The 16,097-nt window shown below is 32.1% G+C and overlaps 2 protein-coding genes across 5 annotated transcripts in view; both read right to left on the bottom strand.

Moving 5' to 3' along the window:
• Window positions 1-16,097, bottom strand: part of LOC142338292 (uncharacterized) — a 318,225-nt gene that overhangs the window by 34,770 nt on the left and 267,358 nt on the right. The window lies entirely within an intron of this gene.
• LOC142338001 (uncharacterized) overlaps window positions 1-16,097 on the bottom strand; it is a 72,782-nt gene that overhangs the window by 21,046 nt on the left and 35,639 nt on the right. Inside the window, exon 9 of the mRNA XM_075387634.1 lies at window positions 2,317-2,450. Within this exon, the coding sequence (XP_075243749.1) occupies window positions 2,317-2,450 (134 nt within the window). The remainder of the gene's footprint in view (window positions 1-2,316; window positions 2,451-16,097) is intronic.

Below are 16,097 nucleotides of genomic sequence, written 5' to 3'. Positions count from 1 at the left end.
AGGATTGCTATTTGCACTAAAATTTTGACAAAGAATTAGATATTCTATTTAGAGAAAATTTTACCTGCTGAAATTTTCGGTAAGAATAATTCTTCAAGTTTTATTTTCGAAAAGTAGGCACTGATGCCTCCAAATGGATTGACTGATCAACAATCATTAATTGTTGGAGAAAGTAGAACTATTCACTGTTCGATATACGGAAAGAAAAATAAACAAAAAATAAATTAATTGAAGAAGGAAAATGCGAACTGGTTAAATTACATGAAAGTATTCCAATAGATAGAAACGTGCAAGGTTTTATGACTTTTTTCTACTAGTAGTATAAAAATGTAAATGTTGAACCGTACTTAATTTTGTGGATATAAAATTTTATGTTAACATTTCATAGATTTTAAAAAAAAATCTAAGATCACCATAACTCCTGTTTGATTCTAGAAAAACATAGCCCCATTACAATTCAATATCTTTGGATATTTTTTTCAATATTTTTTCAATAAAAGAAGGGCAATAATAAACATACCTGACTAACGTCGGGCGATTTGCTCTCAAACAATCGCGAGTGGTTGGCTTCGTCAGTAGCTAGCCATGGTTTAGTGAGGCTAGCTTAAGCTTGATTCGACTCTGCAAATTTAAGTTTTCTAGCCTTGTTAGTAAATAAATCAAATAAAAATCTGATATTTTAAAAATTTGCAAAACATTACAAAAACTAAAAGAAAAGCTTCCACATTTTGCAGTGAAAAGGTTCAAAACTATTTTATGTCAAGTAACCCATCTGCAAGACTTAAAAAACTTCGTTGGCCAGTAATGATCGTTAAACTCAGAAAAGAAAAAAATATTCAAATTTTTGCAAACAATCGCAAATTTTAACAAGATCTTGCTAAAATTCAAGTTATTAAAATCTTCAAAACCATTACATTGTCTCAAGAAACTATCCAGCATCCCTATTTCATGCTTTAAATAGTTTCACTGGCTCATAAAGATCCATAAACTTGGCACATGATAATAGTTTTCCGAAAGCTTGAAAAAATTGAATTTTATCAAAAAATGCCCAAGCCTGAGTCATTAAAATAGTTTCACTGGCTCATAAAGATCCATAAACTTGGGACATGATAATAATTCCCAAAAAGCTTGAAAAAAATGAATTTTACCCAAAAAAAATGCCCAAGCTGGAGTCATTAAAATATTGATAAGCATTCCATTAACTCTAGAAACTATGCGACAGCTTATCATCAAACCTTGGAGGAGGTCCCTAGGACCCTGGTACTGGAAAAAAGGATAAAAAAATTCAAAATATTCAAAAAACTTGAAAACAATGCAAATGTTTTTAAAAATTGCTGATATTAAAATCTTCAAAAACATTCCATTACATCTAGAAGCTATGCATTAACCTGTAATAAATCCCCAGAGGAGGCTACGAGGCTTTTGAGGCTGCTGAAACCTAAAAAGTGAGAAAAAATGTTCAAAAAACTTGAAAAAAATTGCAAGTAGCACAAAAAACTGCTAAAATTGTGAATAAAAGTTAAAAACTAATCCATGGCCAAAAAAAAACTTATAATCAAACCCTAACGGAGATTTTTTTAGGCTGAAAAACTGAAATAATGACAATTAATGTAAAAAAAGTTGGAAAAAATTTAGTAAATAAAAATGCTAAAGTTCGTGGTGTTGAAATATTGAAATACATACCATTACATTTAGAAACTATACAGTAACCTATTGTCAAGCCCTAGAGGAGTTTTCTTGGCTCTCCCGAGAAATATTTTTAAAAAACTTGATAAAATGCAAGTTTTATAAAAAAAATCGCTAAAATTTGACATATTAAAAAAATTGAAAGCTATTCCACGGCAAATAAATTTTTTCAGTAACTTATCATCAAACCCTTAAGAACGTTATCTGGCCCCTGCCTCGGGGGGGGGGGGGGGGGGGGGTGATGGGTGAACTGATGGGGAGGGTGTGGGCAGCAGTGTGGTGGGGGGGGCAAAAGCGCGGTTGGGGTCGGGCAATAGTGAGGGGGTCAACAGTGGGGTTGTCTGCAACCTCTAAGAACCGCCCTTCACACCATAAGTATAAGTCTCCAAAACAGTTTGAGCTGAAATAGAGCTGAAAGGCTCTAAGAGCACTTAATACTCTCTGGGCGCTACCTGTTTATCCCATTTTTGAGGACGAAAAGTCAAAAGCGTCAGACGAAAAATCGGTCCAGCGAAAAATCGCATTAAAAAAAGACCGACAGGACTAATATAATTGCTACAAACTTCGCTTGAGAGCAATTAAACGATCGGGTAGGCGACTCGGCTATTCTATTACATCATTTGCTCTTACGTTGTTGTCTCTTTGTCGTCTGTAAGCATCTCGGATCAATTCCGAATAGTCTCCCGCCACATCGTTGTCTATTTCACGGTCGAATGAGTCCAGAGATGACTCGATTCCACTAGGTTTCGGTATCTGCGACACCACTTTTTACCAAATCAGATCTCTTTTTGGAATACTGGCTCAAATTTTTTACGTTTGAAGACAATCGAAAAAGCGGATAAGATCCTTTTTGTATGTTTAGGATAAAGCTAAAAAAAGTTTTGCGTTTTAGTTAAATAACACCAGCGAAAGCTCAAGTTTAAATAAAAATACTGCTTTTTGATATATTGAGTTATTATTGGATTGAAACAAGGCCGAGAGGTGGAATAAAAGTCGACAAAAAGTCGAGAGAAGTTGTTTGATTTGTTTATTTTTCAAGCTCACGTGAATTTCCAGCCAGTTTCTAACTTTTGCCAGTCTTTGTCGAATATTGGAGAGCTCAGTAAATGGAAAGTTGAGTAAATGGATAACTGGTTTTTATTACCTGATAAATCCATAAACCGAATAACGTCGGATGAATTGCTCTCGAACGATAGGCGGGGGTAATTTACTTAAGGGGCGTAGCGTGGGAATTTTCTATGGGTGCAAAAACTCGAACCTCATGGGGGCTCAATCCCGAGCCCTCTAAAATAGCAATTGGGCATCTTTACACCAACCTACAACTGCTTTGAAAATCAAGCGCTGACAATCACTTTTATAATAGCAAAAAACTTCATTTTCGATTAAGAGCGATTGAAATTACTCAAAACGAACAAGCGAAGCGTGAAAAATTCACTCGAGAAGTCAAAAACTGTTTTAAAACAAAAGCGCAGAAACGGTCAAGCGACAGTTTTGCATTAACAAACATAGCCCAAAGACTTCCAAAAACAACTCAGAGCAGAAAATTGACTGCCCTAACTAACATAATGAGCCTCCTAACTGATTATGCTAGTCAATTTGAAACAATAACAGGCAAAATAACTGTCAGAAACTGATAAAATGACAACAAAAATTGAAAAAGAATCTGATAAAAAATTAACACAGTTATTTCTGATTCAATAAATTACTGCCGATTGACAGAAAGAGCGACAAAATAGTTAATATAGAGAAAACCAATGAAAAAAGTGAAGGACAATGTAAAAAAATGTTTTCGTCAAAATGTTAATAAATGTTTTCGTCAAAACATTTTAAAAAAATATCCGCAAATAGCTAAAATACTATTTATCATCAGTTAATTGGCAAAAAGTTTGATAAGTTCTTCTGTTCAGGCACTTGGTAAAAACTTTTCAACAGCACAAAAATGCAAATAACGAAAAAACGATCCCGAAAAGTTTAGGAATTTGTAAAAATTATTTCAGTGAAAAGACCTCCAATAGCACCTTTCAGGGAAAAAACCTATAAAACAGCTCCAAATTTAAGCTTGAACAAGAAAAACTATAGCGAAAAGCTTAAAATGAGCAAAAAAAAACATTCAAAAGAAATTTGAAAAACAGACAATATTTGGCGAATTTTGCTTGATTTTTCTCAATGATATTTAAAAAAACAACTCAAAATTAAAAACAATTCGACCGAAAGCCAACTAAAATCACTACAACAACTGATTAGAGCCACAGAGCACCCCAAATGCTATAAAATTTCGAAGACTACAAAAGCTGCTATAAATTGTAAATCATGACAAATGGGTAAAATTAGCTAAAAATTGAATCTAAAACTGTCATCATTTTTTTATTCAAATGGTCGATAAAGCTTTCAAATGCACAATTACTAGTTTGGGTAAACAATACAAACATCTTTGAGAGAAAAAAAATGGACTAACTAAATAACTGCTTTGAAAATGCCGCACGTGATCAAAATAATTTGCCCGGTTAACGAAATGTTTTTCACAACTTTTTTAATCGCTCTCTCTAAAAAATATAGCATATACAGAAAACCACTCTCTCTTCTATCTGCTCTTCAGCAATTTGACCTAAATACTTTGCTTTCACTTCCTGTTTCAAACACACTCCAAAAAAATTACCGATCAAAAAAGGCGCTCCATCAATACTCACCTTCGAGTCGTAAAAAGACCGACACATTTAAATTAATTGCTTCAAACTTCATTTGAGTGCAATTAAAAATCACATATGTCTTTAAAATCAACCAATATTTGAGGAAAATAGCTGAGCAACCATTCCCTACAAAAAGGTTTTAAATTAACTTAACTGCTAAAACACACATTTCATAGATTAGTCAGGTACAAAACGTGTTACAATAAATGCATCTATGTACGATAAAAAGACACAATGTGTATGAAAAAGACACACGCGTTTACAGTAATTGCTTCTCATTCGAGAGCAATTGATAGTTTTTTTAAGCTGAAACGAATCAAGCGGACAACCGGCAAAATCAAACAAAATCTGCTTCTCAGATTGCCTTAAATTAACAAAATCTAGACGTCAAGATCTTACTTTAAAAAGCCGGAATGACATCAACCAGGCCCAAACAAAAATGCTACATGCCTTACTTGAGTGTGTTAGCTTTTTTTTTCAAATTTGGCTGTTATATCCAACAAAATGCAAAACTTGAAAGTTTTTTTTGACATACTCGGACAGATGATCTTTGCGTCTCTAATAATTTTTGGTAATACTTGTTTTTTAGATTAATGTTGGACCATAGTGCAAGAAAAAAGAGTTCCAAAAACAAACAACTATACGTTTGAAAGGTTACAATGAAAAGATCAAACTTTCTCTACTAATCTTATCTATGTGAGGTTTTTAAGCTCCGTGATTTTGTACAATAAACCGACTGCCATTCATCCCAATAAGCGACTAAGTTTTTGAAATTGCTTTAGACAAATTTCCATGTCTTTATTCAAAAACTTCACGCTAAAGAATAACAAATCTTGGTTGTGAGTAAATTGTGCAATGTGCTGGTCTAATGAAACCTATTTTGAGAGGCAAATGAGGGGTACCCAAGACGCCAAAAATTATTGTCCTTGGCACCAACATATTGGTGGTCTTCTCACCAGCTCCTGTAAATTGTTCACTTAGAGAATCAAAAAATCTTGTCCGGCTTAGAAAATTTTGAGACTAACCAATTTTTCATCAAGTATCAGAAATTTAGGCGAAATATGCTTTACAGCGTTTCGCTCTATGTTTACTTCACTCATTTCCACTCATAAATCTCAGCTTTTTGCCAAAATTAGTTGCCGTTTCACAACAACGCCAAACTTCCTTTCTTGAGATCGTCAAACGTCTTGAGAATAAAACGCTTAACTTCCCAGGTTGAGGTCGCGCTCGAAATCGCCTCTGATCAGACAGTCCCAGACAAGTGGGACCTCTGATCACACCGTCCCAGACCGAAGTGACCTCTGATCAGACGAGTATGCGCTCGAAGATCATTGTGCGCTCGAAGTGCGCTCAAAGCCGCCTCTGATCAGACGAGTTCCAGACCGAAGTGACCCCTGATCAGACAAGTTCCAGACCATTGTCCAGACGAGTTCCAGACCATTGTCCAGACTAGAGTGCGCTCGAAATATAGTCCCAGACTAAAGTGCGGTCAAAATCACCTCTGATCAGACAAAAGTGCGCTCGAAGTTGCCTCTGTTTAGAATAAAGTGCGTTCGAATTAGTGTGATCAGAGAATGATTTTGAACATGAACAAATCTCTCAATATCGTTATAATATATTCATTTCATCTATCATTTTATCAATCTTATATTCAACTAATAAAAAGCCAATCATGAAAGTATTGCTAATAAAAATAAATGATGATCAAAAACATGATCAAAAAAATTACTGAGTATGCCATTTATTTATGATTCTAACTGAATAAGTGAACTTAGACAGCTTTGCATAAAAACGTCTTGATCTACTTTGATTCAAAATCTTTTCTTGAGGGGACCGGCAGTTTTTATCAGCTGAACTCCTTGGTTCTGATCAAACCCATCAGATTTTCAGATGAAGTTCTGATCAGAATGCTGTTTTATTGTTGCCTCTTACCAGAGACAACAAAAGTCAGTATGAAAACAAAAAGAAATTTGAAAAAAATTCGCTCAAATTGGTCTCTGGTCAGACTAGTGTGCGCTCGAATCGGCCTCTGATCTGACCGTCCCAGAACAAAGTGGTCTCTGATCAGGCAAGTTCCAGACCCTTGTCCAGACAAAAGTGCGCTCGAAGCCTTTTCCAGACCATGTAATTCGAGCGCACCGGGAACATGTGTGCGCTCGAAACTCGTCTGATCAGGGGTCACTTCGGTCTGGCCACCTCGACCTGGGTTTCCATCCTTGAATTCTCTGAATAAATAATTTCTAGTGATTCCTCGTGTCAGGGTACTAAGTCCAGCGGGCGACTCCAATTCCTAAAATATACTTAGACACTAATAGAAACCTACGGGTTTCATCTATTGGCCTCCATTTTGAGGAGGAGTTTGAGGAGAAGTTAAAATGGTCAAATTGAAAATTGATCGAACAAAAAATTGCATAAAGAAAGGCCATGCGTCTACCATAATCCCTACAAACATCGTTTGTGACCAGTTAATTAACTACATTTTCATGACATGAGAGAGGCTCATTTCGAAGTTGTACAATAGCGATGTGATCAGCAAGAAAAACCAACAAATCAACAGACAAGACCAAACAAACAAGAGAAAACAATGATAGCTTTTTAGTGCGCAGGACAATGGTTAAACATAGCCGGCAGATTGCCGGAAATTGCCGCGATAGACGCTTGTGGCCTTCCATGAATTGAAACAACTAAAGAAATAAGATAGACAGATCGACCATCAGTCCTTAAATAAACAATTACACTTTTTGAGTTAGATTCGGACTGTCAATTTTTTGACATATACAGACTATAGGGAAAAAGCGCTAAGAGAGCTTTTTCAAAATTGATATTCGAAATCAAAAGCTCAAGACTAATACTCAAGAACTAGGGCATATAAGTTTGGCACTACTTAGATGCACACTATTTTATGTTCATAAAATTTAAAGTTCCATAAGTGAGTTCAGAAGTCATTTTTGTGAGTGAGGTAAATCATGCAATTGACCTAAAAGCAGAAATGACGTCAGACACACAAATTTTAACTGCAAAGCAATAGAAGTCACTGAAGTCAATTCCAAGAAGTCAGGTCGTAATAATCATCGATGGAGACGACGAATTCAAAAAAACATAGCAGGACAAGTCCTGAAATACAATTCAAAGAATTGAATGAAAAACTCAAAAGTACTCTTCCTGGCCACCAGATCAATTAAACAACAATGCCAGCCAAAACACAAACAAAATCATCTTGAAAAATTGAGAAACAAAAACAATCAAACAAACTAAACAAAAATATACTCATTGCTAAAACTCTTGAAGCTTTTAAACTTAAGGCAAATTTTTCTCCCTTTAAAAACACTAATTTCAAAAATTTGTTTAACCAATTTTTGTTTCTGAAATTGGTCCAGTATTATATCTGCAAGACCTGAAAAAAAATCATTGGCACTTGAAGATCGATTAACTCGAAAATGACCAAAAAATTTAAAAAAAAGAAATGAAATGCAAATTATGAAATAATGCTGAAAATCATTATATTAATATCTTCAAAATCATTTCTATGTCTCTAGGAGCTATCCAGTAACCCAATTCAAAGCCTTAAAAAATTCATTGGCTCAAAGATCGATAGGCAATAATTTTTAGAAATTTAGAACTTCAAAAAATAGAAATTCGGCCTATAAAAATGTTTAAAGCCGTTGAATTGCCCCCTAGCAAATATTTAATAACATACTATCAAACCCTGAATGAGGTTGCCTGGCTACTGAGGCAAGAAAAACGAAATAGTACAAATGTTGAAAAAATTTGAAAAAAATTTCCAATTTTTCAAAAAGCTTCTAAAAGTCGAAAAGTTAAATTGTTGAAAACAAATCCATTGAAACTATCAACCATGCAGTAATTTTTTTATCAGAACGTGGAATAGGCCTTCTTTCACTTGAGAATGGACAAATATCAAAAATTGACAAAAACTTTATGAAACCTTAAAGAAAATTGCAGATTTTATTAAAAAAAATGCCTAAATTCGAGGCATTGAAACGTTGGAAAGCAATCCATTGTTACTAGAAACTCTTCATTCAGTGTCCTTTTATTAAACCTTCAAGGAGATTGCTTGGTACTTGAAGCTGGAAAAACTAAAACCATGACGAAAATTTTCAAACCTGAAAAAAAATGCGAGTTTTGTCAAAAAAATTGCTATGATTTGTGTTATTCAAAATTTGAAACCTATTCCATGGCCACTAAAAAATTTTCAGTAACTTATTATCCAACACCTAATTAGGTTTTCTGAACCCTGGGACTCAAGGAACCTGAATAATGACAATAAATATCAAAAAATATGAAAAATAATTGCAAGTTTTGTTTAAAAAATGCTAAAATTCGTGATGGCTAAAAGTTGAAAACCATTCCATTACCACTAGAAACTATGCAAAAATCTATTATCAAACACTAGAGGAGGCTTCTTGACACCTGGGGTTAAAAAAACTTCAACAACTCAAAAAATTTTCAAAAAACCTGAAAAAAATTGAAAAAATTATTATCATTTTGCGTGTTTGTGTTTGTATAACCAAAACATATAGCTCATAAAATGGTCATAGCAAGTAATTTTGTCTCGCAAAAGGCCTTCATCAGTTTTTAAAAACTTCAACCTAAGATTAATCAAACAAAAAACTAAAAAAATCACAAAAATCATAAAAAATTGCTCCATTTTGAGCCCAAAAACTTCTAAAAATGACCTTTTAACCTTAAATTAGGGCCATCTCAGCAGCTGCAGCACTATAGGCACTGCACTTGAAGTACTACTAAAGCCCACTTTGGGCCTGTAATGAAACTTAATGCCCGCTGGGTTTTCTCTGTTTATCCCGTTTTGAAATATCAAAGTCATTGAAAAATAGTAATGTGTATATGGGTACCTCCGCAGCATATACACATTACTCTAATTCCCTTTATATATCCACTACTCTGTAGTCACTTCTTTTATATTTCAAATCTATCATTTCTTGTCTCACTTGGCGTAGTGGTTAAATCATCGAGTCTAGTTAAGTTGCTTTAGCAAACGGAAGGTTTGGGGTTCCTTCCTCACTATCTCCAGTGAACGTCCCCCGATTTGATGAATTGCTACAAAACTAGGTGAGATAAAAAAAACCAAACTCAGAGTTCTCAAAAAGGATGATCCCTCTTGTGAGACTGTAAATGGGACACACTGTGATGGGTATACAGTCAAAAACACTGAGATCGGTGGAAACAGAGTGATCAGTGTTTTTTTCACTGATAGAACCTAAATTCACCATTACTATCTCTAATGCCCTTATCATCAAATGGATCTATAGCTATCTTATACTGTTCCTTAGTTTCTAAATGATGCCTTTTGCTATCAATAGTATAATTGGTTACATATTTACTTACACCCCCATATATAGCACTTTTATAATCTTCCAAAATAATTTGGTTTTAAATAGTAGCTTTAGTTATACCTTTTAAATTTTTCTCTTCTTCTCTTTTAACAGTATTGAAACAATATGCTTTAGCTTTAAGGAAACATGCTTCTATAATAGTATCATTAGGTAATTCATCCTTCATCTTACCTAACTCATTATTATGTAAAATATCTTTTATCTTTTTCATTTCAGATTCTATATTACTATCTAAAGGAATATTTATGTTTATAAATATACTATCTGTATCTGTGTAATGATAACTACAATCTAACTCTTTCTCAAAGTAATCATATATAGCTTTATACTGAATAGTTTAGCTTTTTCTAATATAACAAATTCAATATAATTAAACTTATCTAATTTAACATTACCTCTTTTTTTATGTACAGCCACTAGATCATCATCAAAGTCCACAACCTTTTTAAAACTAATATTTTCTACTAATTTAATATATCTGTCTACTTCATTAACTAACTCTACATCTTGTCTATTGCATACATTTTCTATTGTTTTTCCATAGAAGGCGTTATTCATCAGTTTAAAGAATACATCTCCAAATTTATCACTCTTAGCTTTAGTTTCTTTTTTTCTCTCAATATTAAACTCAATATAAGGCTTTAACCACTCAATCTTACTATACTCTAACATTTGCTTAGTAGTAATATCATCCAACTTCAAACCACTAGCTAAATACCAATCTAACATCTCCCCATCAATTACATAATCTACCTTATCTGTTAACTTTAACATTAACTTCTCATTTGGTTTGTATCCTTTCTTTTTATTTTCATTTTGATAGTCTGTAAACTGATCAATGTTAGCCTTTGACTTTTCTGGAAAGAATGGATATTTCTTTGTCTTTTGTTTCAACTCATCATAATACATTAATGGTGTAGATCAATGGTGTAGATATAACCTTTTGTGGAGCTAGATTGTGTATAATCATTGCCGTCACATACTTTGATCTCACCAGTAGGTAAATCTTCAACCATAAGAGAAGCGTATAATGAGTTCAAGTCTAAGTATTTTGGATAATTCTCTTTCTCTGTATATTCAGGATATATTTCTTTATTTTACATTTTAAATGACAATCACCTAATACTGAAGCTAACCCACCTCTAATTCCATGTTGTATTGTATCATAAATATTAACTGTATTTTCTTTATAATATTTGAGTCTAACATTAGTATATTTCAATCCACATAACCAAGTTAATCCAGGAGTAGAATATGTATCACAAGGATCTATTTCATAATATTCTAAACACTTATCTCTTAACCTTTCAAAAACATCTACCGATAATAATACATCTGTTTTAAGATATAACATCATATAATCCTTTATTGTCTCACATCCAGTATTATTCCAACAATCTATTGCTTGCTTATATTCTTTATCTGTAATACCACTTTGTTTCAACTTAGAATAGAATGCTTCCTTAGGTGGTAATGATGTTTCATGTAGTTTATCTATACTATCTATCCATTCATATGGGAATATACCAAATCGTCTCTCTAACTCAAATTTGTTTAATGTTACACACTCTTTATCACTCAATGTTTTAACTATAGCATCTAAGATAAGTGGATGGAAGAACCTAAACATATCTAATGCTTTTGCATAACCCATATCAATACTAATATAATTCTCATTAGTTTTAGTTAATACTTTAAATCGAATCTTCTTCGATAGTTTAGTTATAAATAATTGATTATCATAATTAGTAGAATTAAAAGCATATATTGGTACGAATGTATTCTTAGTTTGGATGTTACATTTATTGTGAGCATAACCTCTAAATTTGCCATTTAGATGATCATGATCTCTAACAATGTCATCACCCAAGTTCTCTCTACAATAGAAACACTCAGTAGTAAGCGGAGTAATAGTGTCTTCATTAAGTGGAATAATAATTTCAAATATATCTTTAAATAACTTATTATAATAATTTACTCTACTTATAAACCAATCAACTATATCTTCACCGGAATAACTTTCACACATATCTTCTAATATATCAGGATAGTCATTTTTTATATATAAACCACAGGCAATAGGAGTGTGTTTTTTGTTTTTTATTATACATTCAAAATCATACTACATAGCAAATGGTACTCTTTTTTTAATAATGGAACTTATCAAACTTTAGATATTCATCCTTATGGAATGTTCTTCTTCCCAAATGTTTCTGTGCATTACATAAATCCAAATGTTTATCTTACGAATCTTCTGTTCTAAATGATACACAACATTTTGGACATGGATAACATTTAAGTTTAGATGATTTTCTTAATAAGAATGATACATCTTTACATAGGAAATAATGATTATCCCAGTATAATATATTACATCCTTTAGGATCATTATTATTGATTAATACAGTATTGATAGATTTATTTTTATTTAGATTGAATACATTAAATATTATTTTATCTTTATTCAGTTCTTGTATTTTCTGTAAGTGATAACAATCATATGGAGGTGGAAGCTTTGGCAATTTTATCTAATTAATATACTCTGGTTTATTATATTTACTAAATCTATTTGGATCACGTGATGCAGGTTGCAGATAAGCATTTAAACACCACAATAAACATTTATTATCAGTATTTTGTAAATTAAGTATATATTTAGACGTGAATGGTAACTCAGTAGTACAACCACCAGTAGGATAAAACCTATGTATATACATTGTTCTTTTAACAAATCTTTGCATGCTCCAACCAGATTGATTCATCTTTCGTTCTTGCATTCTAGTCTCTAGTTCACTATTCAACATATCCAAGTCATGAGGACCATTATATTGTCTAGTCATTAGTCTAAATGTGAATTCGTTTTCTTCTAACTTATCATCTGTAGGTTTCGTATAATTTACTACATCAAAGGTGTTAAACTTGATATGGTGATGTATGTTATACATTTCTTCTAATACATTCAAGAAATTAATATCTTCATAATTACTACTTGTTATCATTATTTGATTATAATTCATATTATGATCTAATCCCAACTCATTAACTTTATCTGGCCACTTCTTATCAACAAGTTTTCTCGGTTTAACATTTTCTTTATGTTCATCTGTTTCATTGTGTTCATTTTTATTGTTATATCTAGTATTAAATATATTGCAATATCCTTCAGTTATATTATGGGTCTCTGACCATGTTTCACCATTTTCTTCAGTTATATTATCCTTATCTATATCCTTATCTTTACCATTAACATTATCCAGATGCATCTTTGTTTTTAAATGTTGATCCACACTATATTGACTCAGAGTAGTCTTACATATTACACATTCGAACTTACTCCCATTCTTTATTATTTCCCCATTAACTAATCTTACATTTTTCCTATGTTTTAATGTGTCCATATGTTTAGCATGTTCAGTATTGTTATCCAGATACATATCACAACTATCACAATACTTCATTCCCTCTATTTCAGGATACTGATTATCTATCTTTTGTTCTACATCTTCATTAGTAACTTTTATTCCATCCTCATTAGCACTCTCAATAATTTTAATTCTATTATATAATCGCTCATTCTTTTTATGTTTAAGTGATCGATTATGCCTATAATAATTCCTTTGAGTTAACTCTTGATTGCACGCTTCACATTTAAACTTATTTGTTTTAGGCTTTTGGACATAGACAAAATCATCAGATGAATCTGAGTCTAAATCTGAATCTTTAGATTGATCTAAGTCTTTAGATTGATCTAAGTCTTTAGATTGATCTAAACTGGAAAGTATTTTGCTTCAACCTTTCGCAATGACTCACGCATATCTTCTTCTCGTTGTTTTAATTTTGCAACTTGGTTGTCATGCGACTCTTTTATTTCTTCATTTATTTGATTAAACCTTCTGATTGATTCTAAAGATTTTTCTAATTCTACGTTTTGTCTTTCCTTATCTACTTGTTTGATTTCTTCCCTTTTTGTTTTATTTTTAACATTTGGACTGCCATGCTAGTAGAACTGGATTGAGTTTGTCCACCACCAAATTGGACTTGTCCATGAGATTGAGCTCGCGCACTTCCTGATTGGACTTGTTCATTCCCAGATTGAACATTTTCGTTAGGACCTTGATAACTCATTTTTATAGTGCAAATTTTGAAATAATATATTTATATATAAATTTTCACAATATAAAAATGAGTACTAAGTGTAATAAATGTGAAAAGAAAGCTTAGTGTTGGAGTTGTGATGAGTGCCAAACCTTATTTATGTTTCATATGTAATGAAACTATACCATATAAAGATAGTCACTCTCATATGAGTAAGCATTATAATGATCCCAATCAATATTTAACATGTAGAATGTGTAAGACAAATAAACATATTTCATACTGTAGATTTAAATGTTTTAGATGCAGATTATGTATCCATCTCCATAGATATAGATTTGGTCATACTAAAGAAAGATTTAGAGAACATGTAAAGAAATATAATATCCACGAACGAGCTCCGCTCGTGGCCAGCCAAGCGGTTCAACGGAGTTGTTTTTGCAAGTTCACCGATAGTGAAACATGGGCGAAGCCCTATCTGCGAAGCAGTTCCCTCTGATTGAGGTCTAATCAGATCAGAATTTCATTCTGAAGTTTAGTACAACAAAATGCAATATAATGATTTATCTATTGTAAACCAAGATATTTTGGGAATGGGCTAAGCCTTTATTTCACCAACCAAAGACTTCGTCTCCTCCCTGATTTTTAAACTATAAAAAATGGCTAAGCTAGATAAACTTATAGAATTAAGCAGTCTAGAAAAACAAAACTGAAGAAATAGATTAGCAGATAAATTAAAAAAAACAAGAATATTATGGTGACATAGAAGAGTTATTTGATCCTTTGACTAAAACACTAAATGCAAACATTACGAGCAATTGTGAGCAAACATCAAGAGCAATTGATTGGCAAAATCAAGAGTTAGATAAACAAACTAAGATGATAGAGCAAACTAGAAACAGGGAATTAATGAAGCCCGACTTGTCCAATGAAGCCGTGTAGGAAACTCAAGATATAACACCAGTATCTGTTGATACAAAAACAACCAAACTTCTTAATGACATGGGGGCTCAAATTAATCCTCAATTAAAATAAAATCATGTAGATTTGACTACTAGAAGATATAAAAGCAATGATGTTGACATAACACTAGAGCAGGGTGCATTTTTACTTAAGGATAATATATATGAATTTTCAGATGGATTTATTAACTTTCTTACTAAATCAAATGTAACATATGATAAAAATATTGAGGAAGATGAAACAAAAATTAAAAAACTTTTAAAAAATATTAGATATGATGTAGGAAAAGGGGATAAGAAAAGCACTAGATATAGAACAATAAAACAAGCTTTTGTTTTAGTATTAATAATTCTAGTACTTCTACTAAATTATTTGGGTTAGGGTTGCTATTTAAAACCCTGCCAAATACATCATCTGATGATGTATTTGGCAGGGTTTTAAATAGCAACCCTAACCCAAATAATTTAGTAGAAGTACTAGAATTATTAATACTAAAACAAAAGCTGGTCATGATGGATTATATGATGAAATGCTAGATATATCTAAGCAACTATTATCTATGAATATTATTAATCAAGACCAACTAGATAATTTTGTCTTTAACTATGGTAAATAAATATCGATGGAATAATAAAAACAACTATTAGCTAAAGAAGCATTCAGTCCTCAAATAACAAAGTTTAGAAGAGAAAGAATATTTTATATAAAGATGAAACATGGTCAGCTGATTTAATTGATAAGTCATCTCTAAGTAAATACAATAATAATTATAAGTTTATATTAACTGTTATAGATATTTTCACAAAATATGCATGGGCTATTCCATTAAAGAAAAAATCTTGTTTATCTATAACTATTGGTTTGAAAACAGTATTAGGTGAAAATCCACAGGGTGACTCTGAAAGTCGAAAACCAGAAAAGTTATGGGTAGATAGAGGTAGTGAGTTTTACAATAAAACATTTAAATCTTTACTTAAAGAATATGAAACAAAACTATATTATACTTATAGTGATTTAAATGCTGTGTTTATAGAGAGATTTAATAGAACATTATTACACATAATTAATAAACCAATGTTCATCAATGGTGATGGTAATTGGGTAAACATACTAAATGATGCAGTCATAACATATAACAATAACATTCATTCAACAATTAATATGACACCAGTTGATGCTTCTAATAATCCTGATAAAGTTAAATAATATGTTAAATCTACCAAAGCAACACCAAAACTTAAAGTGGGTGATTATTTTAGAAATCCAGATAAACGTAATATCTTTCCTAAAGGTT

This window comes from Convolutriloba macropyga, chromosome 4 (assembly GCF_964194025.1).
Source record: "Convolutriloba macropyga chromosome 4, txConMacr16.3, whole genome shotgun sequence".
Taxonomy (NCBI): Eukaryota; Metazoa; Xenacoelomorpha; order Acoela; family Convolutidae; genus Convolutriloba; species Convolutriloba macropyga.
The sequence above is the reverse complement of the archived record's forward strand: the minus strand, read 5'-3'. Positions and strand labels throughout refer to the sequence as shown.